Source organism: Pelecanus crispus, chromosome 5 (genome assembly GCF_030463565.1).
Source record: "Pelecanus crispus isolate bPelCri1 chromosome 5, bPelCri1.pri, whole genome shotgun sequence".
NCBI classification, from domain to species: domain Eukaryota; kingdom Metazoa; phylum Chordata; class Aves; order Pelecaniformes; family Pelecanidae; genus Pelecanus; species Pelecanus crispus.
The window spans coordinates 57,988,918-58,015,109 of record NC_134647.1 but is presented as its reverse complement, the minus strand read 5'-3'; the positions used below and the strand labels follow the sequence as shown (position 1 = coordinate 58,015,109).

Sequence of the window (26,192 nt, the reverse complement as noted above, 5' to 3'; positions counted from 1 at the left end):
TTGTAAGCATTAGCTCCAGGTCCTATTTCAGGTACTCTTGCCCCTTGTCTAAGAGAATGTAAACTGGCTAATATAGAGTACCAGGAGCCTGGGAAATTTAGTTACATTATGAAGCAAAGCATGTCCAGTATTTCTTTCAATTTCATTTATTTTAATTTGGAAAGTACCCCAGGCTGAAGATTACAGTGTGAAATAATGAACTGAAACTTCTAACAATTTTTTTGTGTGTAAAGCTTTATATCAGAATATAACTAACTGGCATCAGAGATAAGCTAGCATTTAAAGTAGGTAGTGTTTAGGCAGCTAAGAGGAAGTTTTGCTCTCATTAACATTACAAGGAAAGCTCTCATAAATTACTGCATAGCTCTCTAACAATATACAGAAGATCTAAATCTTACTCTGAAGTCTGAGATTTTGATGTTACACAGATAAGCATAAAAAATAAAATTACAGTGTCAAGTTGATATTCAGAATAAAAAAATAGTAGTCATATGTGTTTAAAGTTAACTCACTAAATTCATTGAATGTTTGGTGATTTTCAAAGGCATCAAAGAGAAAATCCAGAGTGGTATAGAAAATTTCCCATTGGCATTTGATCATCTCACCCAGAATATGGTAGCAGAAGTAGGGTTGGTGGATAAATGCTAAAATACGGACAAAAATAGACTCCATAAATGGAGTAGGAACACTATTTAACAGTATATTTGAATATAACTGAGAGATACTTCTCCATTTCCAACAGTTAACTGGAATAAAGTTATTCTAGTGATAAAGTATATTAATTTTCTTTTTGACTATGCAGAATTGCAAAAAAAAAAGACAAACTGAGAAGAACAAAACCAAAAACTTTGTGTAGACCAATTTATTTAATCTCTGAATCTAGACTGAATTCAGGCTACAGCTTTCTCAGCAGATTTCCCCACACCAGTCATTATTTCATGGCTTCATTAATGATAAGAACCTGGACCATTTCGAAGACAAGACATTTTACACCTGGTCATTTTAACTGTTTCTGTCACATTAGTGATTATAATGAATATTTCACAACACTCTGAGGTATAAAAGCATGATTTTATAACCTTTATGTATTTGTAGTTTTTGTGGTAACATTTTAGAGTTGGAGAGTGGAGTGCTGAAATAAGTAAGTGGCCACAGACAATACAAGAAGTCCAGGCTACAGAAGGGATTTGAATCAGGACCTCAAAGATATGCAACAGGAGGACATGTTTTCTCTTACCTACCTATCATTAGGTGGGTAGATTAGATGAGAGCACGTTTAAAATGTAGGAAGTGAAATAACCATAGTCTTTCTGCTCTTCCAGTGCAGGTGGTAAACTACAAGTCCTAAGCTTTCCACTGTCTTTCAGGTAATTTCTCAGACTTCCAACTTTAACAATGCAATTTCAGACCTTTCAGTTCAGTCACAGAGATACCAGCAGGGGAAGATGGATACATGCAGTTTGTCTGACCTATTAGAAAAGAAAAGGAAAGGAAAAAAAAGGCCTTGGAACTCTGGTTTTCTGAAGCACACAAGCTTGGAAATTGTTCATGTTTCTGTTCCCGTATTAAAAAAGAATACCCTCCATTTTCATTACAAAAAAATCCTAGAAAAGAGTGAATGCAGTAGAATATTAGAAAACCTGAGATTGAGAAGTTACCAAAATAGACTAATTTCCTTGTAATAAAAATGAAGATTGAAAAGTGAGCACAAATCAAAGTTGTTACATCTGCTCTTGCCTTGTGAGATATGAAGATGGAATCATAGCCCACAGTGAGATAAACAGCAAAAATCTCATTTAATGGTGCAGGATATATGTTTGCATATGGGGGAAATGCATATGGGTCTTTTATAAAATAATAATAATTGAGTGTTTAATTTTTCATTCCCATTCATACCCTTCTTAATACTTATTATGCTAAGACCACTGTTTATTGTAACAGTTAATGTAAGGAAATACTTTATCTTCTTTTACATATTTAGTCAGAAATTTGTAATAGAAAAGGCTAATTTTTTTGTGTGTTCTGTTTGTCTCAGTACCTAACAAAGCAATGTAACCATGTACTGGAATTCTTAATGTTCTGGTAGGGAAAAAAAAAAAAAAAAAAGAAAAAAAAAGATAATATGCCAGTCTAGAAATATTTACAGAATCAGGGTCTTAAGAAAACTTTATTCAGATGAGCTGAACAACTGATGTTTAGCCTGTGTTTTTTTGTTTAACTCAAGTATTTATTTGGCAATCTATTGATTGCTTTTACCTCTACCTGTGGGCATACCAAGTACTTTGCTTGCCTTAGACAGTACTGATATATAAATATAATTCATAAAGCAGACATGAGAATGTTTATATTATGACTTGCATGTCCACTGTTACCAAAGCAATAGAGACAGCAGAAAAATAAGAGGTAATCATTAGCAATTTTATTCTGCAGCTACATTATCTGAACACCAAATGTATGTGCCTAGGAATAAGCAGTGTTCTGACAGCCTATTTCCAACTGTTTTCCTTCCCCTTTGCCAAAGTAGCTTATTCTATACCTGAAGTATGTATCTGTCCCGTTTGACCACGAAGCATTTTTATCTCCTCGGTGACCAGATGTACGGAAATCAGAGTTTGGTTAATAAATGCTGAAGAACACATTTTTACCTAAATGATAAATATATTCACACCATAGGAAGAGAGTTGAAGTATATGGATTTATAGTTCCTTTGTGTTGCAACTGAATATATGTATACAAGTTGCAAAATATCTATTCATCGATGTTGGTTATTTCAGTGTTCTTATTCTCTGGGTTCAAGGCAAATAAAGATTAATTTTGTCTTGCTTAGTCTGCTTCTACTTTATAGGTGCAACCAGACTCTGCTTTGCTATGTCTCTAAGAAGTTATCTGGCTTATTCTATTAGGATTCTCTCTGTTCTATTGAAAGAAACATTGTATGCTCCTTTATGAAAAAGGATTTTGTACTATTTTATTTTTCAAGTTGTCACTTTCCTGTTCATTAGGTTCTTTTCCTCTTTGACTTTCCAGTTAATTTATTATATTAAAAATGTAAGAAAAAGATAGTATGTTTTTGTAGCCATAATAGCATTTTTACTGTACATTCTTTCTAAAAGAAAATGTCTTCTGTGAGGATAGGCACTCACTTTGTGTTATATCAGCCCTGTTTATTTACTTTTTGAGTTGTTTACTTCTTTTCCTTATTATAAGCATTTGATTTCTTACCTTTGGTATCAATCTCCAGAGAACCCTTTCAAATGCCTTATAAAAATTTAAGTACATGATGTTCACTTCAGACTTCCCCCTTACCTCTCTCATCCAATTATCTCATAATGGAGCAGAGTGCTACAGCTCATAGTCTATTTATATCTGTCATTTGCTTCATTCTTAGTTTGTTCCCAGGCTAAATCCAACTTGTAGGTTTTGGCATGGGTGCCATTTATTCTTTTTCATCTCTTGTTGACATTCTAACCAGTACTTATATTTTTATCATTCCTAATGTACATTATAAGAAAATTTATGTTTGCCTTTTGCCATAATTTTATTTAGCTGCTATTTTTAACTCTACTCATCTCTAATACTGTGGTAACAAAGTATGTCAATTCAGTATCTGGCATTGTAGCCTAGTCTCTGTGCCTGGAAACTCCTAACATTTTAGCAATGTATGACAACTGGACTATATAAAACTAAGCAGAATTATGATATTCATAGAATAACATTAACCATATAGCTGAGACTACTGTACCCATGCATGTTGTTCACATCCAATTAGGAATTTTGTGGACATATTTGTGCTAAGAACATAGCTTATGCAACTCACAGAAACTGAAATCACTTCACAGTGGGCATTATCTTATGTCCATTTAGAATATTAAGGTGCTCTCCCACTTAAGTGGCTTTAGAATTGGATCCTTGAGACTCTTATATTTTAATTTTTTTACAGACAAAGCATTCTTTACAAGACAAAGCATTCTTAGGAGTTCATACAGAGAAAAATGGGAGGAACAAAAGAGCATTGGAAAGAAAGCATTGTGCTATACAAAAAATCTGATTTTGAACTTCATACACACTTGACTTGTATTTTTGTTATTAATTGTATTTTGATACAATCCAGAGACCTTGGATCTAGGTCAGACCATTGTAGAAAAGCACTGTAGGGAAACAGAGGAGCATACAATTTCCATTTCAAAAAGAATGTGGCAGAAGTCAAGCAATGTGCAGCAAGTAGATGGAGCACAGGACCAGTATGTATAGATCAAATATGAATCAAACAATGAAGAATTCAGGGTACTGAACTACCCCTAATCCTGAAGACATACAAAAGACTGATACTTGAGAGGCACTTTTAGAGAGAAGAACATTTGAGGACAGCAAACATGAAAATGGAAGAATGACTGAAGGAAAAAATAGACAAGGTTACAGCAGTAAATAGTACCACAGCCTTTCTCTAGACAGCACAGTGACTTGATAACCTTCATGTGTAGATATGTATTTGTGCAGTAGAGTAGGACAGGGGATTCAGCTCTTGACTGTGAGTAACTAGTACTTTTCCAGGATCAGTTTAGTGCAAAAAAGATGACCCATAAAAGCCTCCTTGCGGGAATACTGTGTTTATGCATCTTCTTTCTTGTACTTCTTTCAAACACAGGTCTGACTATGCCTGTAAAAGAATCAATTTGATTTTATGCATACTACAAATTGAAATAGGGAACTATATCATGCTTTATTTTAGTAAGCTAGCAGTATATAATGCTGTTTCAGTTCCCTGTGTAAATTTATACAGCTGAAAGTTAAGATTGTGTTTTCTAACTCCTATTGTTAAAAGGGTGAAAGCTCTTACGATATTAATTTTTTGCCAGTCATATTTGTCTTTGCTCAATTAGGGTTCTTTTAAAATTTAAGAGTGTCTGCACTGAGGCAGACTATTTAGTCTGTTATTTAGCAGATTGAACTGGTCCTTTTGGTCAGTTATTTAGCAGACAGTGGTAAGTGATAAGAGGAAATAATGTAAGAGCAGAGCAAGTAACAACTGCTTCTTATTCTGATATAGCCTCATTCTGGTCTACCCTCTTTTCCGACTTTCCCCTCCATCAACACTCTTCCCAGTCCCATGTATGTTCCCATATTCCTTCCATTTTGTTGATACCGTCAATGTAGTTAATCATCAACATTTTTGTAATGTTACTGAAGTGCTCCTGATGCTGTGTTCTGAAGTGCTAAAATGTGCTCTGGAACTTTGGTATTAGTTAATGTTTACAAAATGTTATTAGACAGCCTAATACAGGCACTATGATTAAGGAAAGGCTGCAGAGAAACATCTGTACTTAGACAGAAGTAACTTGTGTTTATGAAATGGGCTTTGGCTAGATGATTATTAGCATGATCAAGTAAACAACTTAGATGTTCTGCTTACACTACACCTGTTAGGAGCTCTAACATCCAAATAGTGACAGATACATGATTTTTTCATAATCCATTTGGAAATATTTTAGCACTTTAATAACACTGTTTAGGGATTTGGCCTATATAAATACTGTCTCAGTTTAGGGAATTAATTTTGAAAATAAGATAATAACAATTGTCCAGATTTGAAGGAGACAAAAATGAACCAATTTATTTTTGAAACACTTTTTATAAATATATAAATTTGCGAGTTGCAAAAATTCTGAATGAATGTGTAATAGAACTATGACAGCTATTATTACTGTATTACCAGTGGCATAGACGTTTTACAGAATCAGTGGAAGGTCTTTCCTAAAAGGCTCACTAGCTAAGGACCAGTGATGGAAATATGTATAGCCAGCAAAAGTCTCACTGGTAATGAATGTGCAACAGTTTATTATGCTAAATCAAGGTTTAGTTTTAAGCATAGTTATGGATAAGACCAATTTTTTTAGAAAGACTTGATAGTAACATAAACCCAGATACCTGTAATCACATTTATGAATGCAATTCCATGAATATCACACTGTAAAATCCTAGATCAGAGTTTTTGGTTGTTGTCTCCTCACCCACCCTTTCCTCCCATTATTTTAATTATCTGGCCAACTGAAGAATTGGTCCATTAACTTTGTGGCAGCAACTTTATGCTGCCTTTTACACCAATACAAAGAGATAGTTCATAATCACTGTAATAAGTCAGTCAAACTGTAGTTGCACTAAGTCCTGCCTTTTCCACTATCTCAGAGTGTTTGCTCCTGCTATGCTTTTGCATTAGCTATGATAATCACAATGATTAAGATGAGTCTGATCCAACTGAAAACTCTCTCTCTAAAGGAAAGAATAGAAATAGTCTTCAGTTAGAGCAAATTCCTAGTCAGACTCATCTGGAAATCACCCCTTTGTAAGGGTGACATGAGCAGATACCCCCCCTTGTGGAGATGGCAGATTCTTACACCAGTCATAAAACAACATCCTAACTTGACAACCTGGCAGTAGCCTGCCAACAGTCAGCACAAGCCTATTATACATGGTTGATAGATAAGTGATTTTGTGTTTACATCTAATTCATACACAAATCTGTGCCACTGGTTTATCTGGTAATAAGCAAAACAAATGTTAATTGGTCATTTCTGATAGATTTAAGGGTAGCTGGCAAGAAATTGCATTGCTGAGAACAGTAGAGAGAGCAGTGAACTACATGTTGATAAACAAGTGACTATCTAGTTCCAAACATAAACCAAACAGCTACTGCATCTGTAAACTAAAAACTGCCTGTATGACTTTCCTGAATGCCAGTAGTGAGCCAATAAATACAAAATAAATGATTCAGTGAGGACACGCATCTGAATATTCTTTAATGATTTTGCTGCTTCTGCAGAGAGATCCCAAACCTACACTAGTAAAAGACTCCACGCTGAACATATGTACATATTTTCCATATTGTGTATACACTTGACTGCAAGTTTATCACTTGTACACCACAGTATTAAAGAGTTCAGCTAGTTCAAACTGAAACTGCTAGATCTGGGAGTGCAGTCTAAGCATGGCCTCACATCCTAAACAGCTCTGCGTTGCCAGGCCTCTGGTAGCAGCTCTTTCTCTGTAGCACAAGTAACAGCAAGCTCAAATCAAAGCCCAAGGCTTGGGCCTTTCCTCCTTTCAGGGCTGCTGTTCCCTCCACTGCAGGTTGCAAAAGAAAACTAAGGGCCCCTCTGTTCCATCAGTCTGAGCCCAGCAACTTTGTGTACAGTAGGTACTGCCCACATTATACTACTGGGCAGCTGCTTTTATTTGCCACATTTTATGCTTCTTTGTGAGGCTTTCCTGCCACTTCCTCCAGCTTGTGCTTAAGCTTCATTGTGGTAGTTGCCTTCTATACCTCCTTTGTAATAATTGTTTCTCATGTTTTTGTGGGGTTTTTTGGTTGTTTTTTTAAACACACAACTGGAGAAATAATTAGTTTTATCATTTGGCCTTCATGGTTTGCTGCTGCAATAGTGATTTGGACTGTCAGACCTGTATTTAAACTCTATTGCACTATATGGCACCTGTCGAATAAAGGCTTCAGGTCATTTCTCTGAACATATAGTATCTTAACTTGCCAGTCCTACCCAGATATTCATGCTTACCTTCCTAGGTAGATGTGTATATGGATTTACCTTCCCCATAGCATAAAACTCAGCCAGCCTTCTTTGTGCGGTATAGAATCATAGAATGCTTTGGGTTGGAAGGGACCTTTAGAGGTCGTCTAGCCCAACCCCCCTGCAGTGAGCAGGGACAGCTTTAACTAGATCAGGTTGCTCAGAGCCCCATCCAACCTGACCTTGAATGTTGCCAGGGATGCGGCCTCCACTACCTCTCTGGGCAACCTGTTCCAGTTCTTCACCACCTTCATTGTAAAAGATTTCTTTCTTATGTCTAGTCTAAATCTATTCTTTTTTAGTTTAAATCCATTATTCCTTGTCCTGTCACAACAGGCCTTGCTAAAAAGATTCTCCCCATCTTTCCTGTAGGCCCCCTTTAAGTACTGAAAGGCCGCAATAAGGTCTCCTCGCAGCCTTCTCTTCTCCAGGCTGAACAACCCCATCTCTCTCAGCCTGGCCTCGCAGGAGAGGTGCTCCAGCCCTCGGGTCATTTTTGTGGCCCTCCTCCGGACCCACTCCAACAGGTCCATGTCCTTCTTGTGCTGAGGGCCCCAGAGCTGGACGCAGTGCTCCAGGTGAGGTCTTGCCAGAGCAGAGCAGAGAGGCAGAATCACCTCCCTCGACCTGCTGGCCACGCTTCTTTTGATGCAGCCCAGGATACGGTTGGCTTTCTGGGCTGCAAGCGCACATTGCCGGCTCATGTCCAGCTTTTCATCTACCAGTACCCCCAAGTCCTTCTCCGCAGGGCTGCTCTCAACCTCTTAATCTCCCAGCCTGTATTGATATTGGGGGTTGCCCTGTCCCAGGTGCAGGACCTTGCACTTGGCCTTGTTGAACCTCATGAGGTTCATACAGGCCCACCTCTCCAGCTTGTCCACGTCCCTTTGGATAACATCTCGTCCTCCTGGCATGTCAACTGCACCACTCAGCTTGGTGTTGTCTGCAAAGTTGCTCAGGGTGCACTCGATCCCACTGTCTGTGTCATTGATGAAGATGTTAAATAGCACCGGTCCCATTACGGACCCCTGAGGGACTCCACTTGTCACTGGTGTCCATGTGGACATTGAGCCATTGACCACGACCCTCTGGATGCGACCATCCAGCCAATTCTTTATCCACTGGACAGTCCACCCATCAAACCCATACCTCTCCAATTTAGAGAGAAGGATCTTGTGGGGGACTGTCGAATGCTTTACAGAAATCCAAGTAGATGACGTCCATTGCTTTTCCCTTGTCCACTGATGCAGTCACTCCTTCATAGAAAGCCACTAGGTTGGTCAGGCAGGACTTGCCCTTGGTGAATCCGTGCTGGCTGTCTCAAATCACCTCCCTGTCCTCCATGTGCTTGAGCATATCTCCTAGGAGGATCTGCTCCATGATCTTCCCAGGCACAGAGGTGAGGCTGACAGGTCGGTAGTTCCCAGGGCCCTCCTTTCTTCCCTTTTTAAAAATGGGCACAACATTCCCCTTCTATAAACTGCTGTGGGTGAGTCTGCTGCACAAGGGCCTGGAGAGCAGCTTTGGCACTTACTCCACACTCATCCTTCTCTGGAGAGGATTAAGAGGTGACAAAGCAAACTGTGGTGACAGCTCGGGGTAGCAAGAGGAAGTTGCTATGATTAGGGATGGAAGGAAAGGAGTAAGTGGCAAGGGTGGTAACAGAATGTGAAATAAGGCACTTTTCTTCCTTCACATCTCCTACGCTCAAGAAACATTCTACAGTTTTGCTGAAGGAAACAGGCAAGAGGTCAAATAATCAAGGAACCAAAGATCTATGTATCACAGGTATATAGAAGTGTACATACAGACTACAGGTGATTTCACTGGATACTAAAATTAGCAACAACTTAGAATCATAGAATCTTTTAGGTTGGAAAAGACCTTTAAGATCATCCAGTCCAACCATTAACCTAACATTACCAAGTCCACCACTAAACCAGTTAAGGGTAGAGTAGCAATTTTGTGTTTCCTAGCTTGGTGGCTGGATTATTTATAATGAAAGTAAAAACTAGGAATCATTAAGGTTGGAAAGGACCTCTAAGATCACCATTCCAATCATCAACCCAACACCACCATGCCCACTAAACCATGTCCCCAAGTGCCACGCCTACCCATTTTTTGAACACCTCCAGGGATGGTGACTCCACCACCTCTCTGGGCAGCCTGTTCCAATGCTTGACTACCCTTTCTGTGAAGAAAATTTTCCTAATATCCAATCTAAACCTCCCCTGACGCAGCTTGAGGCCATTTCCTCTTGTCCTATCGTTAACTACTTGGGAGAAGAAGTTCTTCATTCTGGTGAAATAAAGGTCTAAATATTTGAAGTTTATAGTGTCTCAACGATTTCACTGCTTACTTTCCCATGACTTGGCAGTGAATTCCACTAGTTTCTGAAAATGTAGTTCATACCTGGATTGTCTTTGCAGAATAGACACATGTGAATTGTAGAATGAGTGCCAAACTTTCATTGACTGAAGATTAATTTTACCTGCAAGATTTTTTTCTATAGCAGACAGAATATTTTTTTGAGGGAATTGTGTGAGTCAAGTTCTGAGGCATCATGTTGGTATCACATCACAGGAAATACAGAAGGCATTTCACTAGCTTCATTTTGAAGCTCGATTTTTAGATCCAGCAACTGCAATATGTTCAGATGTTATTTTCTCAAGGTTAAGAGTTATATACACTTCAGGTTTATAAGTGTTTTGTAGAAATATGCTAAATTTCAGGCTTTGTTTCTCCTCCAAATATCTGTAATACAGACATTTTGTTTGTCTTGAAGGAAGCAGCTTTAGGAGATGGAAAAAACAAAACAAAACAAAACAAACTAACTAACCCCAAACCAGCTCAGTCTGAATGGGGTCAGAGAATTCAGATTGCTTAGAGATATCTCTTGGCCAATTAAGAAAAAAATTAGGATCTTAAGTGTAAAATGTACTCATTTTTAACTTAACACTTGGGAAGAAAGTCTTCCATGTTTGAAGGACAAATGCAATATTTTCTGAAACTGCAGGCTATTCCAATTCATCTGATGCTTCTTATAAAACTTTCCTTAGTATTTTCAGTGAAGATAGCCTTATTTTTGCCATTTTTACTGCTGAACTCTGTGGGAAGCTGTTAAAAAAACTAAGAATTATATTATCATCCCCATATAGTTATTCAGAAAACAATCATGACAACTAAGTTAGGACAGAGAAATATGAGAAGAATACAGTTCCCAAAAGGGAGGACACAGGATGTAGATGATGTGCCACCAAGTCAGTGTGATACAAAAGGTAGCATAATATCTTGCACAGTAACTGTAGTTGTACAGGAAATAAATTTAAGGCTACAAAGACTTAAAAAAATTCAGACGTTCTAATTGGGTCAGAAAACCCAAACACCACCAAAATTCAAGTGAAAACAAAACTTCTTTGGATTGATGAATGCATTTTGCTTGGAAAAATTCAATCGATTTTCTACTTAAAGAACAGTAAAGGAAATGTAAAATGTAATTACCTTCTTGAACAAAACAATTTTCAGAGGGAAAACAGGAACTTGTGATTTTGACATGACATGTTGACATTTCTATCATAGAGCTCAGAATATTCCATTTCTGAAACTTCTTTCCTTATTAAATGTTATTCAGTGAGTAAGACTCCATACACAGATCCTGTAAATTCATCTGTTTACGCTGAATGCTCTAGTTCAAGACCATTTTTTCATAAGCTTCTATTTCCTTTTGGGTAGGCGCAGATAATACTTCCCTACAATTTACTATGTCTTTGGTAAAAATGTAGGTTAACTTACTGAATCCCAAGATTTCATTTGGAAAAACCCCCCAAACTTCAAAATCTGTTTTTCTGACTTGATATAATTATGCTGTGTGTTTTTTCCAGGAAACACTGAATAAATTGTTGGTTATAATTGAAGATTACCAAATAAAACTAGCATAATACAGTAAAAAAGCAAAAGCAGGAAAGCCAGCAAACAGAAGTAATAATAAAGCAAGATGGTAACAATAAGAAGCTGTGGAATTATATTAGAGAAGAATCAATATATATGCTCTTCTGAATCTCACACTGACCTGCCAGTTCTGTGTAAAATATACTGTATAATTGAAATAGCAAGAAAATTGCTATTTATTTTACTCCACTCTAAGTGCACTTTCCATTGATCTAAATGGGCATTGGATCAGACCTACTAGGAAGCTGGCTCTGTGTTTCAGGTAACATATTAATGATTCATATTTAAAATTATATTTTACACTTGGTCACGTGATACTTAAAGAATGACAGATTGGGATTCACCCACAAAGTTTTTTTGTTCCTTTTTTGGATTTTTTTCTATCCATCTGCTCTTTTTTTCTTCTCCCTTCTGCTGCATTTTCAGAAAACTAAATCTTAATTTCTTATTTTTTTAAGTAAAAATAACACTGAGGTAAGTGATCTAATCTGTGAGGATACCATGTACGAACAGCTCTCAGCTTTGTTCTGCTTGCTGTTTTTGAAAAGATGCAATCTTGAAAAATAAGAAGGAAGAAAAAGAGAACTTACAGAAGAGCACTAACAGAATAGTCAGATACATTTGTCTTACAGATGAGACGTAGAGTTTAGGTGAATAGTGATTTGGATTCCTCTGGCAATCAGAGGCTAACTCGAGTCACTTGCAAGGAACCAAATTTAACAAGAGTGTTTGCCTAGCATTTCCATAAAGTCAAGACATGTTGGGCTCATTCTTTCTCTCATTAAAAATGACACATGCACACACAGTGTTTTTTGCTGTTTTAAGCCCTGGACTACTACACCTACATGAAAGAAAAAAGAAAGAAAATAAAAAGTAATAAGTAGCTTCTATGCCTAAATAAAGATGACATGTTTCATTCATGGGTATTCAGTTTTTTTATATGTAAGAAAGATGTGTACACCTATGTAAACTGCCATATCTAAAACGAGCAATGAGTCTTTAAGGATTTTTATTTATTTAATATTCTAGAGATGAAAAGATCTACCAGAATGGTTTAAGGCTCCTATTTATCTGAACACCTGTTTCTATCTTTATCTGGATAATCTCCATGACAATGTCCCTCACAGTGTTTAGCTGCTTGCTTTGTAAGAGAGAAGTGTTAAATGGGGAGCATGCAAGGTGAATCCAAACTTATTAAAATAAAATCTACAGAGAAACAACATCACATGTTAAGTAAGTGCTGGAGTAGGAGTAATACAACTCCATCACTGCCATCCATTTTGAACATACAGTGGATATTTTCATACATGGTCACCATTAAGTTTCTGATTGGCTTGAAGAAGAAGTATCTTTTAAGGGCCATATAGCACCAACAGTAAGAGCGCCCATATGGCATTTATGCAGTGCTGCAGAGTTTATTTATTAAAGCCTTGATATTTGTGGGCTATCCTAATGTGCAATACTGGAAGTAGGCTAAAAATTGATGAAATAATTCAAGAGAAGAGGAAAGCCAAACATCTCAAAAGACTGAGATTTCTCAAGGTCATGCAATGATAACTTTAACAGTAGTAAAGTCCAGAGGTACCTGTGGCACAGGCCAAAATTTTGAACACTAGGAATTCAGAAGGAATGACCTTTAGATTTACTATTAAGCTGAAAGATAAAGTGACAGGAGGAGATGGATAATGAGAAAGGAGAAGTTGCCAGGGCTAACACTAAGTTAATGACACTTGAGAGAAGCCTAGAGAGAAGGCTATATATTCTGTTTCGACTGTGATCAGTTAGAGGTGGTGGTGCTATGGGAGAGAATGAGTTCTTCCTGCAAAAGAAAAAACAGAAGCAAAAATAAGAGAATGAGACTTTGTCCAGAAGGAAGAGAAGTTTCCAAAAGAAAACAGAAAAGGACTAGTTAACTAAGGAAAGGAAGGAAAAGAGAGTCCTGAGTTATAATTCCAGATGGTGAGAGTGTAAAGAAGAAAGGCGTGTTGAAAGCAAAGGTCCATGTAGGATATTAGAGCAAAGAAAAGAAACCACAGGAAGGATAGTGTGCCATTTCCTCAATGTTTTCAAGTGAAATAGTGAGATTCTGTAGTAGTACATGGAGGAAGACAAGACAGGGTGAATTCTGCAAGGAACTAGAGGACCTGTTGAAGAAGGGATTAGAAATATTCTTGAAATTTGCATGGAAGAACACAAAGAATGAGAAGTTGGAACCGGAGGATGGTGGAGAGCAAATTGTGAGCTAAGCATGGAGTAGCAGGAGAGAGGTCTCAGAGGACCAAAGAAAGAGGTTGGGGGCAAGAAGGTAAATAGGTGGAGGACTATAAACAACTCCTAAAACTACCCCTGACCCTGCAGACTATCTTTAGTGTAGACACAAGTATGTCTACTTGGGGAAATAACTAAGGGGTTTTTTTTTGAGAAAAAACAAGAGTCTTACTAAGGTAACAATTAATTGGCAATGTTAGACAGAATTTTGGTAAGCATTAATAAATAGCTTCAAACGGAAGGTTTGGAATGGTTAGCATTAAAATACTGTAGTAGAAAATACTGTTAAATTTTAAATCAACATCTTGATGCATGTTGTTATTCTAAGAACAGTAATTTCTAATTCATTCATACAATGTATGCAGGGTACCCAGGCAAGCTGCTTGACCCTGCATATGCCTTGCCTATCACAGAGAGGGTAGATTAAATGAATAGATTGCTGTAGTTGTAGGATAAGGATCTGCCATCTAACTTTTGTTTTAGAACATCAACAGGTGATAGGGACATGTAGTTGTGATACAGAGGAATAGAGCATGTTAGGCACATGAATCGTCCTCCTCCTAAGGCAGTTTCATTACTCATGAATCACCAGCTGTCCTGTTGCCTTTCATAGCAAAGCAACCTTTCCCTTGAAACAAAAATTACATGTTTGTTGAATGGCAAAGAGAAGAGTTGGTACAAAAAAAATGATTTCAGGAAAGCAATACAGAAATTGTCCTGGTGGACAGAGAATAAAATTTGAGCAGAAAAAAATAAAGATAAAATATCTTTAAATGGGTTACTATGTCTTTTGCTCCTAACGCTCTAATATAGAGTTAAATCCAGGCTGAAGCAACAGAAGGGTGTTATCACAGTATGCCTGATATTCAATAAGTTTGTTTCAAGTCTCTTTTTGACGAGTAGTTGCCAACATTATTAAAAAAAAAACAAACCAACAAAACAATGAACATTCTTGCTATTCAGGTGTGGTTAATTGGCACAACTACATACAACTGAACAGTGCCTGGAATCAAACTCATGAAGCATACCCCATTACTCAGAGTTCTCTGGTATTCAGACTTGCACAGTTAAAAAACCTTGCATAATACATTTTCATTGCAGTATCTCTGTGCTGTATATATCCTACACATGAAGTATTTTTGCCCAGAGGTTAAAAGAGCTATTTTCACATGCAGTAAACTCACTTTAACATACATGTACTTTCCTCATCTTGTATGCTTTGGGGGGAAAAATATTTTTTTTTTTTACCAAACTTGTCAGGTATCTTCCCTGTGTGATTTTCTTGCAAACTTTAGCTTAAAAGTGCACTATTTCTTAATGTATCATTCACATTTGATTTATTAACTTTCTAACCTTAGGCAATAGATTTACAACAGGAAAGTGTATTTGCAGTAAAAAGTCAAGTGTGTTGTATTTGCAGGGCCACTAAAATGGAGAGGGAGATTGCTCTGAGATTTCTTTTCCCCATAAAACATCATAGTATTTTCTGGTTTTGGGTTGTTTGTTTGTTTGTTTAAAGTTTCTAATGACAAAGAATATAGACTGCAAATTCATTTTTTGTTACTGCATCATTACTAGAATGGTGAATTTGTCACTGGTTTTCATGGGTGCAGGACTGAGATGATGGTTTCCTTTTTGAATTTGCAAGACTGATTGTGCATAGGGGATTTAAAGAAAAAGTATTATTATTTGATTGAAAAGCATGCATACTACCCACCACTGAGACTCAGTCACTTGCTATCAGTCTTCCCTTACAAATCTTTCCCTCAAAGGAATGGAGAAAATGAAGATATTTTGCACAGAAAAGTTTGAAAAATAATGTCACTTCATATCTGTATTGCTGTGTCCTGGTTTCGGCTGGGATAGAGTTAATTTTCTTCCTAGTAGCAGGCATAGTGCTGTGTTTTGGATTTAGGATGAGAATAATGCTGAGAACACACTGATGTTTTAGTTGTTGCTAAGTACTGCTTATGCTAGTCAAGGACTTTTCAGCTTCCCATGCTCTGCCAGGTGCACAAGAATCTGGGAGGGGCACAGCCAGGACAGCTGACCCAAACTGACCAAAGGGCTATTCCATACCATATGGCATCATGCTCAGTATATAAACTGGGGGGAGTTGGCTGGGGGGCAGCGATTGCTGCTCAGGAACTGTCTGGTAACCGTCAGCAGGTGGTGAGCAATTGCATCATGCATCACTTGCTTTGTATATTATTATTAGTGTTATTATGATATTGTTATTATTATCATTACTATTTTACTTTATGTCAATTATTAAACAGTTCTTATTTCAACCCAGGAGTATTCTCACTCTTACTCCTCCAATTCTCTCCCCCATCCCACCGGGGCACCGGGGAGTGAGCGAGCGACTGCGTGGTGCTTAGTTGCTGGCTGGGGTTAAACCACGACATGCTGGAATATTAAATTTCTGCCATGGACCTGTGTATGTTTCACAAAGATAGTTTTATGTAACTGATACCAGCTGATTGTAAAAAGGAACATGAAGCTGGCTCACAATCAGATTTAAAAATATATTTGTGTTTATATACATATACACATATACTATTTAAATTGTAAGGAAGAAAGTTTTAATTAAAGGCTGAAATTGTTAGCATTTTGGCTTTTGAACAATGAAGTAAAGAAAGTTTGCTTTGACATAGAAAATATTTTCTTGTGGTTGCAGGTGAAATTTTTTACTTTGTGCAACCTGAAAAATTTGGTTTGGTCTATTTTCTGATGCTGTCTTGGATTTGTTTCAATTGAAACAAACAGCACTTAGTGGAAAGATACAGGAAAAAGGGTTTGAGCACACATACAATTCTAAGCTACAAGGTTATTTATGCATCATTGATCCTTTATTCTGTAACTTGTAATTAAGCTGAACTCAGTTCATGGTATTTCTATCTTCATAAATACAGAGAATTTTTATGGTGACACTGATAACACTGGATCTCTATAAATCCATTAGTTATGGTAATATCCAGTTACGTGATCAGGTGAATGTAGATATGTCTGGAAAAACTTCACTACAGATTAACTCAGATTCACGGATTTAGAAGGTTAACTTTTAAATAAATATACCCGTTGAAAGAAAAGAACAAAAGAAATGCCCAGGTACAGATGTCATAGCATACACTTTAAGTATTAAGATGACCAAACATGTCTTTGTTACGTGGCAGTTCAAATTTGAACCAGACAATTATACTGTATAAGTTGTTCTAGAGAAGTACTGCGAGAATTTACTTCGGAAAAATAGATAATAGGTAATACTGCATACTGCAAGGCAATTATTAGAAGGTGTGGAACCTGTGTTCTATCCATATACGTTCACAATGTTAGATATTATAAAGGATCTCCAAGAGGGTATTACCCAGACACAGTTCTGCAGAGATCTTGAAAATATTCATTGGTTTATTCACAATAAACTGATAAAATCCCCTATCAGAAAAAGGCCTTATACCTGTCAGTTTTAATTATTCTACACTGGTTGGAAGTCATCTTTAAGAAAGTGCAGGGCCACATTGCAAATGTTAGATTTCATCAGCATAGTGCACGGCAAATGGCTTCACTAAGGATGTAGCTTTTAAAGACCATGTCCTAAAGAAAAATGTTGAGGCCCTGATCTCCACAACTCTCTCATGTCATGCTCACACTGCAAGAATGGACTACCAAATTAGAAGGCTGCAAAAGAAATAGCATCTTTTCTGTCTTTCCAATAAGTGGGAGGAAACAAGCACCCTGCCTCCCCCAGTTACTACCGTTTGTTTTGGGGTGCTATCATTCAGCATGGAGAGGAAATTAGAAATTCAGAACTTTATCTATTCAGTGTTCATCATGACTGATGACTGATTTCCTACCAGAAACAAATAGAAGGCTTCCCCAAGTTAAGAACCAGTAATGGAAACATACTGGTCTTACCACCATTTCCTTCAGCACAAGATGATGATGTGTTGTTCAACAAGCAGCCTTAATCTGTCACATTGATTCTGAGAGAACAAGCAGGCCTGAGAAGTCAAATGACCATTTCTCTGTGAAGCTCCAAACAAATTAGTGTTCTGAGTATTTCAGAACTTGCAAAACTTCAAAAAGAAGAGAGCTGCTACCCAAGACAGTCATCATTAAAATACGCTAGTCTTTTAAAAAGAGCTACAAGAAAAAAAATGCCCATTTCCTTTTTTTTTGCAGGAAAATAAACTCTGACAATAGCAGTTCATTTTAGCACTTAAAATGCCTCATTTTTAAGCACCTATCTACACCCTACATAACCTTTCAGGTTTGAAATCTAACAGGATTTCACATATATTGGATTGGCAAATCCCTATAAAAAACATATTGTGTCTATATTACAAGGCCCTTTTTGTAGGAAAATAATGAAATGTCCCCTCCCATAAAGATGGATTAAATAAATTGATGTACTTTTCTTCACATTGGCTCCATTTGTACAGTTAACACCTTTTCTTGATTCCAATGCCACGAAGTAGTAAGCATAAACATTTACAGCTCTTAGCATGCACATAGTGAGAAATCCAACTAATACTTTCATTTTTGAAGGGATTATTTCTGCCAAATCTGCTATTTTCTAACACAAAAGACAGACAATTTGTAGATTTGAGGGTGCAAGGTAATATTGTTACTATAGTAAAGTGTGGCCATGGAGTTAGAATGACCTTGTCAATAGCAATGGAAAAATGCAGACAAAATTAGTTAAATAACCAGAGTGCAGACAGATTGGTTGCAGTGATTTGCAGTCATAAGAAGTGCTTTGCATTAGTGTCCTTGGCATGAATTAGTATTTTCCTGCTATACTTTGTATTACATTAAAATGTACTACTCAAATTACATCTTGACTGAATTAGGAGAGTGCAGTGTATACTTGTACTTTGGGTACTTCAAGATGCTTCTTACAGTTGGAAAGATTCCACTGACATCAGTGTTCTTTGGGTTTAAACTAGGAAAGATCACTATTAATGGTATTTAATTTTAAAAAGAAGGTTAAAAAAACCACACTGTGTTTTCAAGAGAATCGTATCACTTTAGTTGGTTTTGCCACAGGTGTATGTCATGTATCTGTGCATTTCCCATAAAGCTGAAGCAAGAGTCAATAAAGTATAAGACCTGTTCTTTAACTTCCAAAAGCAGGTTTTCATGGCATATTCAATGCCTACCATGTACACAGAAAAAGTCAGAAGCGATTAACTGACTGCATACACAAAATCCTTATGTTCATCAAACATTTCTGTCCCAGTAACCATCCTCAAGGAATAGTTTTTTAATCCTTCAGTTTGATTTCCTTTTGGTCAGGGTGGACTGAACTACAACTGTCTTTTACAGGAAGATAAAAAGCATGAAGCACAAATTGTTTAAGCTCCACTTTTAAATTACTTACACTAGAAATATAGAACAAAACCAAACCTATTCCATAGGCCAGGTGATCTCTGTACACATATACTGTCAGCCTGTACTGCGTGTGTGCCATTTCATCAAAACCATTTGCTTGGAATCAAATTCCAACTAGTATTTATCCTGCAACAGAAAAATCAAGTTTTATGTAAGTATGTGGCAATGAATTTCACTCACTCGCTTGAAATATCCTTAATAACTTGTACTTCATTAAGTCCAGAAAAAGTTTGTTCAAGCCCTTCACTACTACTACAAAATGATCTTAGTGTTGCAAGTGAGGATCAGATTTATTTGTGTTATGTTCCTGAAATACTCCTTTTCTAGGTTACACTTCATAGTGGGAAAGAGACAGAAAAGAGCAAATACTTGTGGTAAAATTTTAATCATTAAAAGTTTACAACAACGGTTCAAGGAGAATGAGTGTTCTCTCTAAAAATAAAAAGCAGAGTACTGGGAAGGAACAGTATCTGGAGGTTTCTGCCCTTATCCCTGCCAGTGGCTCCTCAGCCATTCATTCTTAGCTTTACTTAATAGATAGTAACCTTTAAGAAACAGAATGAAATATTCTGTCTGGTGGCCAGAGTATCATGAAAGCGTACGTTGATTATAAAGGCATGATAATGTATTTCCTGCAAATGCAGAAGGCTGACAGAGTTTTACTTAAGTTTATAAAAGTGAGGGGAAGGAGAAATCGAGCCACAGAAGTGGTGTTAGCAGCACTCGTAATCCATTTTGCCATGGAAACTGCGGCACTGTGGAATCCCAGTCTGCTGTGAGCACAGGTTGCTAAGGAAAGAGAAGTAGACAGCTGTTAGAAGGCTATCAGAGCAATTCATAATGGTAGTGATAGGAGGGCGATTAGCTCCCACATCCTCTTTCCTAATTATCATTAAGTCATGGCTTACTGTTAACATGTTGTTCTTTCATGATAAGTGACTACTGTAATTTTCTTATGAAAAATCTGGGAGATTAGTTTAAAGTGTGTAAAAAAAGATCACCGATACTGTGCTCCTTTTAAATAACATCCCTTACTTCAATAGCTTGTGCCACTTTGTTTACCTATTGAAATATGTCCTTGAAGATGAAGTATATACACTTAGCATGTGGCAGCTGCCAAATCATGGGAAATGTTTCCCACTGAAACTGTTACCACATTAGTGACAGTAAGTACCTTGGGAAAAGTGCAGAAAAGAACTGAAGCAGAGCTCAGGCCCCCACAAACCCGCTCACCTACTAATTAACCCCTGAACATGCTTCCTTAACTTGCCTTAAGGTTACCAGCTATCTAAATTGTACTTCTGTTAGTGGCAAGGACTCCTGCAGTCTTCAACAGCACAACACTTGGTCTATATTTGAACTCAGGAAAAGCCCAGAAACAAGTTGCTCTTCATCTGATGGGCTTTTTCTCTAGTTTGGTGGCAGTTTCTAGGACATTCCTCTGGGCCCAAGCTCTTTGAAATATGCAGTTGCAGCTACTCTTAGCCTAAAAAAGGGACATCAGGTGGGTTTAATTCCAACAGCTTAAAGATCTTACACAGAGGAAGTAGAGCCAGATAGGGCAGAAAAGCTGGCCATTCTGGGCCCATAACTAAATAAGCTTCCAATTCCATAAGTATACACAAATATATGGTATGAGACAAGTATTTGAGGGGAAGAGAGACTATAGATAATACTAGATTATACAAAAATTGTTTCAGCAAAGGCTTCACATGCAAGAAGGGAAAAACTAAAGTCAGGATCCTGCTTGAAAAACATGACAGTATGTATAAGAACAAGTATTTGCAGTACAGTCACTTGATGAAAGAAAGACTGCTAAAAAGAAATGCTCAAATAAAGATCAAGTATGCCTATGAACAGAAAAGGTGTGTGCAATTTTACAACAGATGATGGTATACAGAGAAAGTGAGAAGTAAGGAAGTAACTCACTTTTGTGATATCACTTTGTTCTTTAGCAATAGTAGAACAGTTCTCAAAATGAGGACTGATTTCTTGAGAAGGCACAGAAATTGTGCTGGGTAAAGTGATTCATTGCTGGAGGAGAACTGGGATTGGTGTGGGAGATCCAGTCAGTTGGGTAGAGCAGGGACTTCAGTGGAAATGGAACTAATGCTGCACTCATCCTACAGCAAGCAGAGCAGCTCTACAACTCTGGAATGGCCTGTTTTTCTGTACAGCTAATGCTTTTCCCCTTGCTAGCGCCTGCAACAGTTTTCTTCTCTCTTCTAGTCTGTATAACTATTGCATGAGTTGTACTCAAACTGAGTTGAGGGACAGAAACATGAAATACATCCTAGCAAATCTGGGGGGAAAGGGAGGAAATAAAAGATGTTACTGTTGTTTTAATATAATCAGGAAGGGGAGTTATTTTCTGTACAATATTGTATGATTGCAATGCAATTTTGCTTTCAGGTCTCAGTATTTAATTGTGACAAAAGCGAAGTTCAGAGAGGGTGGTTTGTTTGGTGCATGAGCGTTTGATTAAAGGTGAACACAAACAAGTGAATGCTTAACAGAGATATGAACAAGATAGAAAAAAGAAGAATCATTAAAATGTCAATTTTACAGGAGGGAGTTAAACAGAGATGGAAGGTTTAACCTGAACATCGGGGGAATCCTCCTTACAAAGATGCAGATATGAGAATAGTCTTCCAGTGAAACTACCAAAAATGTAGATGCTTCTAATTTTGCAGTGTAGAGCATCCAAGTAGTATGAAAATGATTCTGCATGTAAAGGGAAGAAACTAAATAAGTTTTTTGGTTTGTTGTTGGTTTTTTTTTTTTTAATCTTTTAACCGTAGTCATTCAAACGCAAGTGAGCTTTGGGCTGAAAACTCTCTATACGTTCCTCCAGTTACATATAAAGAACAGATGATTAGGGGAACAAATTATTTTGAAAAAATTATTTATTATCTTTCATATTAAATTCTAATACTTCCTTTTATATTTCAGGGTGCAAGTTGAATTCTATATGAATGAAAATACATTTAAAGAGAGACTAAAGCTCTTCTTCATCAAAAACCAAAGATCAAGTAAGCAGCTGTATTAATTTCCATTAAGCATAACTGTGATGCTTTGAGTAGAATACAATTCCATTGAAAGCAACAGCAAAGTTATCATTAATTTTCTTCTGAGCTAAAATTTTACCCCATAGAGGAATAAGTTTTACATAATGTCCAAAACAAATTCAAAAAGTATTATTTAAACTTAAAAACAATGAAATTATTTTGTAGGATCAATAGTTAGTGACATGATTTTACTTCTGTATTGTGATCAAACTGACTAATTTTCATGGATCTGACATTGCAATGCTCATTGACAAGTCATGACCTTATGTCTAGGAAAGCAAAGAGCCTCTAAGATGCTGGAGGAAAAAAGCTGCAGAAGTACCTACCTTTTTTGAAGTGTTCAGTTTTATTAAGTATTTTTCTAAATAAATTTCAAACTTTATCTGTACTAAAAAAACAATTTGGAAAGGAAACTAATGGGAAGGACATACCTCCTTCTCCTGAGTGTGGTACCTCAGAAATGCAGTCCTTGTCTTTAGTCTGATTTAACAATATCTTCATTGACGTATACACTTAAATTCATAGACGACAATAATGTGGAGGAACTAAGATATTAATCTTTTTATATACATCCATGAAGCTGATCCAAGGGGATGGAATCATTGTATATATCAAATCTTGATTAGACTAGTGGAGCTCATAGCTGAGAAAAGCAGTAACTGACCTCAATTTTCCTCTGTTTAGCAGGATTGAATTTACCTCTATTTGCCTTATACCTGTAAAAAACCTAAAGTTACAATAGCTTTATACATAAAGCTTTTAGAATACAAAGAATACCTTTTGGCCTGTGTAATAAGTTAAGATGGTTCCATGGCTTTGTGTCTGGGCAAGGACAGAAAGGAGAAAAGAGAGAACTTTACTTTTTTGGTGTTCCAATCTAAAAAAAAAACCCAGACAAACAGAATTTGGGAGACTAGGTCAAGTTTTTAAAAATAAGACAGACCATAAGATCTTCTATCTGTAAGAGCTAGTATTAAATAAATACTAGTTTTACATCACAGATCATGATCTTTTTATTGGCTAAGCTTCTCTGACTTTCCAGGTGTGATAAGCAAAATATTCCCCTAAGCCAAAAAAAAAAAAAAAAAAAAAAAAAAAAAAAAGGCACTGTACTGTGAATAACTGATACTTTCAATTTGAGCTTTGGAATTATTTGCCAGTTTCCAGCTGGAGAATTAGGTTTAACAAAGCTGCTGGAGGTTCATCCATGGGGAAAGCTTTATTTATTATACTTATATAGACACAGAGGGGAAAAGTCATCTTAATTCAGGTACCTAAATAGCATAGAAAGCAGAGGACTACCTCTGCTAGTAAATGATGTGGATAGCCTTCAGACTATCTTCTCTTCTAAACTTCAGATGGGACATAGGGTTTTTTCATATAATAATATGTGTAACTATATTTGGTTGGTAGATTTATTTTCTAATGAAGATTTTTTTTTTTTCTGAAATAAGTTTCTTATTCTGTATTAGCACACTTCAAAGCATTCTTACCGCATTTTGGCCAACGTGAAAAGAATGCATGCAAAAACTCAGTATGCATAGAACAAAGAAAGGAGATGTGTGAAGAACAATTTCATAATCCATTTTATGCTTACAAATAATGAATTTTTGCTCATATATTTTTTTGTATGTAGGTTGTAGAGTCTCCCTCCATGGAGATATTAAAAAAACATCTAGACACAGTCCTGGGCAACCAACTCTAGGTGGCCCTACTTGACTAGGGGGGTTGGATAAAACAACCTCCAGGGGTCCCTTCCAGCCTCAACCATTCTGTGATTCTTGTTAGAGATAAATGAGTTTATATTTAAAATGCAAATCTAGTTAATTAATTGCACTACAACTTCTCAAATGGTTTTAGTTCTCTTCTACTTTTCTCCCTGTGACTTTACATGTCTTTAAGTATTTTATATCTTTATAGCCTTTGAGTTCTGATATTGTTGATATAGTGTGTAATGAAGTAAGAGACAAAACAGAAAAAGTATCCATAACTAGAAAAAGAGTATTACTCCTGGCTAGAAAGGCAGTCTGGGAAGCTGTAAGCAATAAATAGCCTTTTTGTTCTTGATCTAGTCCACAAAACAGGTATTTGATGCACTCTTGGTTTACTTACTAAGAACATCTATAAAGTTATGACCTGACTTACTGTAAATCTCTTTTCACTGATAAGATAGGAAGGTTCTGAATAGTACCTTCTTGAGATAAGCAAAAGATTTTTTTTCCCCTACTTAGATCTTAAGATTAAAAAAATACATATATACAGATACATGTTTTGATTGCAGAACTGCCGAGTCCATACATCAGCACAAAAATTAAACCAGAAGTTAGTTAATTAGTATGAATTCATGGCCATTTCTTTGCCAAGTCCATACCCTTCTGGCTAAGCATGCTAAGAGAATTGTCATAAATTACTCTACTGGGACATCTCTATTAGGTTATGATTGGATAAGTGTGATGTATTGGTCCAAAGGAGAGGAATGATGTGGAAGTTTATTTGAAATAAGCAAAAGACTGGGAAGCAACTGTTAATTCATCCTATGGGAGATGGGTTCATGATATAGACAAATAGCACAAGAATTTTCCTGCTTGGCTTGCTTGATGATTGCTGGAAAAAATCCAGATTCTGATGAATTCTCCTACACAGTGAAGCCATACACAGCTCAGGTACATTTCTTAGAAGCATACTGTGGTTTTGATTAACAAATGAAAACACAGTAATGAGTTCTTCCTGTAGACAGCTAGTAGAGACACTGTCATTATGGGCACATTCTTTTCATGATGGGTTCTCAGGAGAAGACTCCAAAGAAAACTCTTAATGATGAGGCATGTTTTTTCTGTTGAATTATGCAGCCAGTTCACAGAAAATAAGTTGGAGAATGAGGGTGCTTACTGTACTTAGATAAGGCATGGGCATGCCATTTCCCACTGGAATCCCACAGGTTACCCAAGCACTGCTACTGGTGTTCTTGATACAAGAAGCTTAAACAACAATTAAACAAGGCAATTTTCAGGAGAAAGAAACAGGAAATACAGCAAAATTATTACTGTACTGAATGAAAAAAAGAAAATCCCCAGACTAAAGTGTTCAGAATTAGTAAGTTCAGTCAAACACTCCTTCTGCTTGTGCAGATCTTAGTTCTTGTCCAAATACTCACAACCAGAATCCTCTAAAACACAATCTCCAAAAGCCTGGTGCTGAGATACTACCGGCCACTCGTTCAAGTGTACTCATTCAATCCTCCATTGAAATTGGAGGATTCTGTTGCCCAGATGTATCAGGGAGTTGATAAATAAAGATATTGCCCTTTAGATCTTAGTTGGTGTTCAGTGAGAGCACTGAAAACCCTCCTTTGCATACTAAAGATGTAATTGCTATCATTGAGAAAATAATTGTCAGTAGTATCAGCAAATTTTGAGATAGAATAACTAAATCAAAGTACACATGTTCACCAAATGGTTTTGGCTAATCCTTAAGACTTGACAAGTGAATTTAACACATCAGAATGTAATATCACGTGGTTTTGTGAACTAGAGCAGTCAACTCTAGAATTTCTATGAATTTGCTACAGAATACTATTCTGATCTAAATCACATACAGACCAGTAACATGAAATATCAACTATTTCATTCATTATTCTGGTTTTGGAAGTATTTCTGTAAACTGTCAATTGTCAACCTAGCTTCCACTCAGTCTTCTGGAAGCAAATGTCTAATCAAGTTCAACCAATGCATGAAAAGCATTACAAAGGTGTCAGCCAGAAGTGGGGGGGGGGGGGGGGGGGGGGGGAGGAGAAAAAAAAAAAAAAAAGAGATAGGACGTATTGGTATGACTTACTTGTACTCGCCAAGATCACACACTGCATTATCACAGCCTAAAATAAGTCTCAAAGGGAAAAAATAAGTGAAGTTTCAATTCAGTTGGGAGGGAGTAAAAG

At 36.8% G+C, this 26,192-nt stretch overlaps 1 protein-coding gene across 3 annotated transcripts in view; it reads left to right on the top strand.

Moving 5' to 3' along the window:
- KCNT2 (potassium sodium-activated channel subfamily T member 2) overlaps nt 1-26,192 on the top strand; it is a 154,951-nt gene that overhangs the window by 16,284 nt on the left and 112,475 nt on the right. For all 3 annotated transcript variants that reach the window (XM_075710612.1, XM_075710611.1, XM_075710610.1), the window contains exon 2: nt 22,143-22,222. In XM_075710612.1, the coding sequence (XP_075566727.1) occupies nt 22,143-22,222 (80 nt within the window). The remainder of the gene's footprint in view (nt 1-22,142; nt 22,223-26,192) is intronic.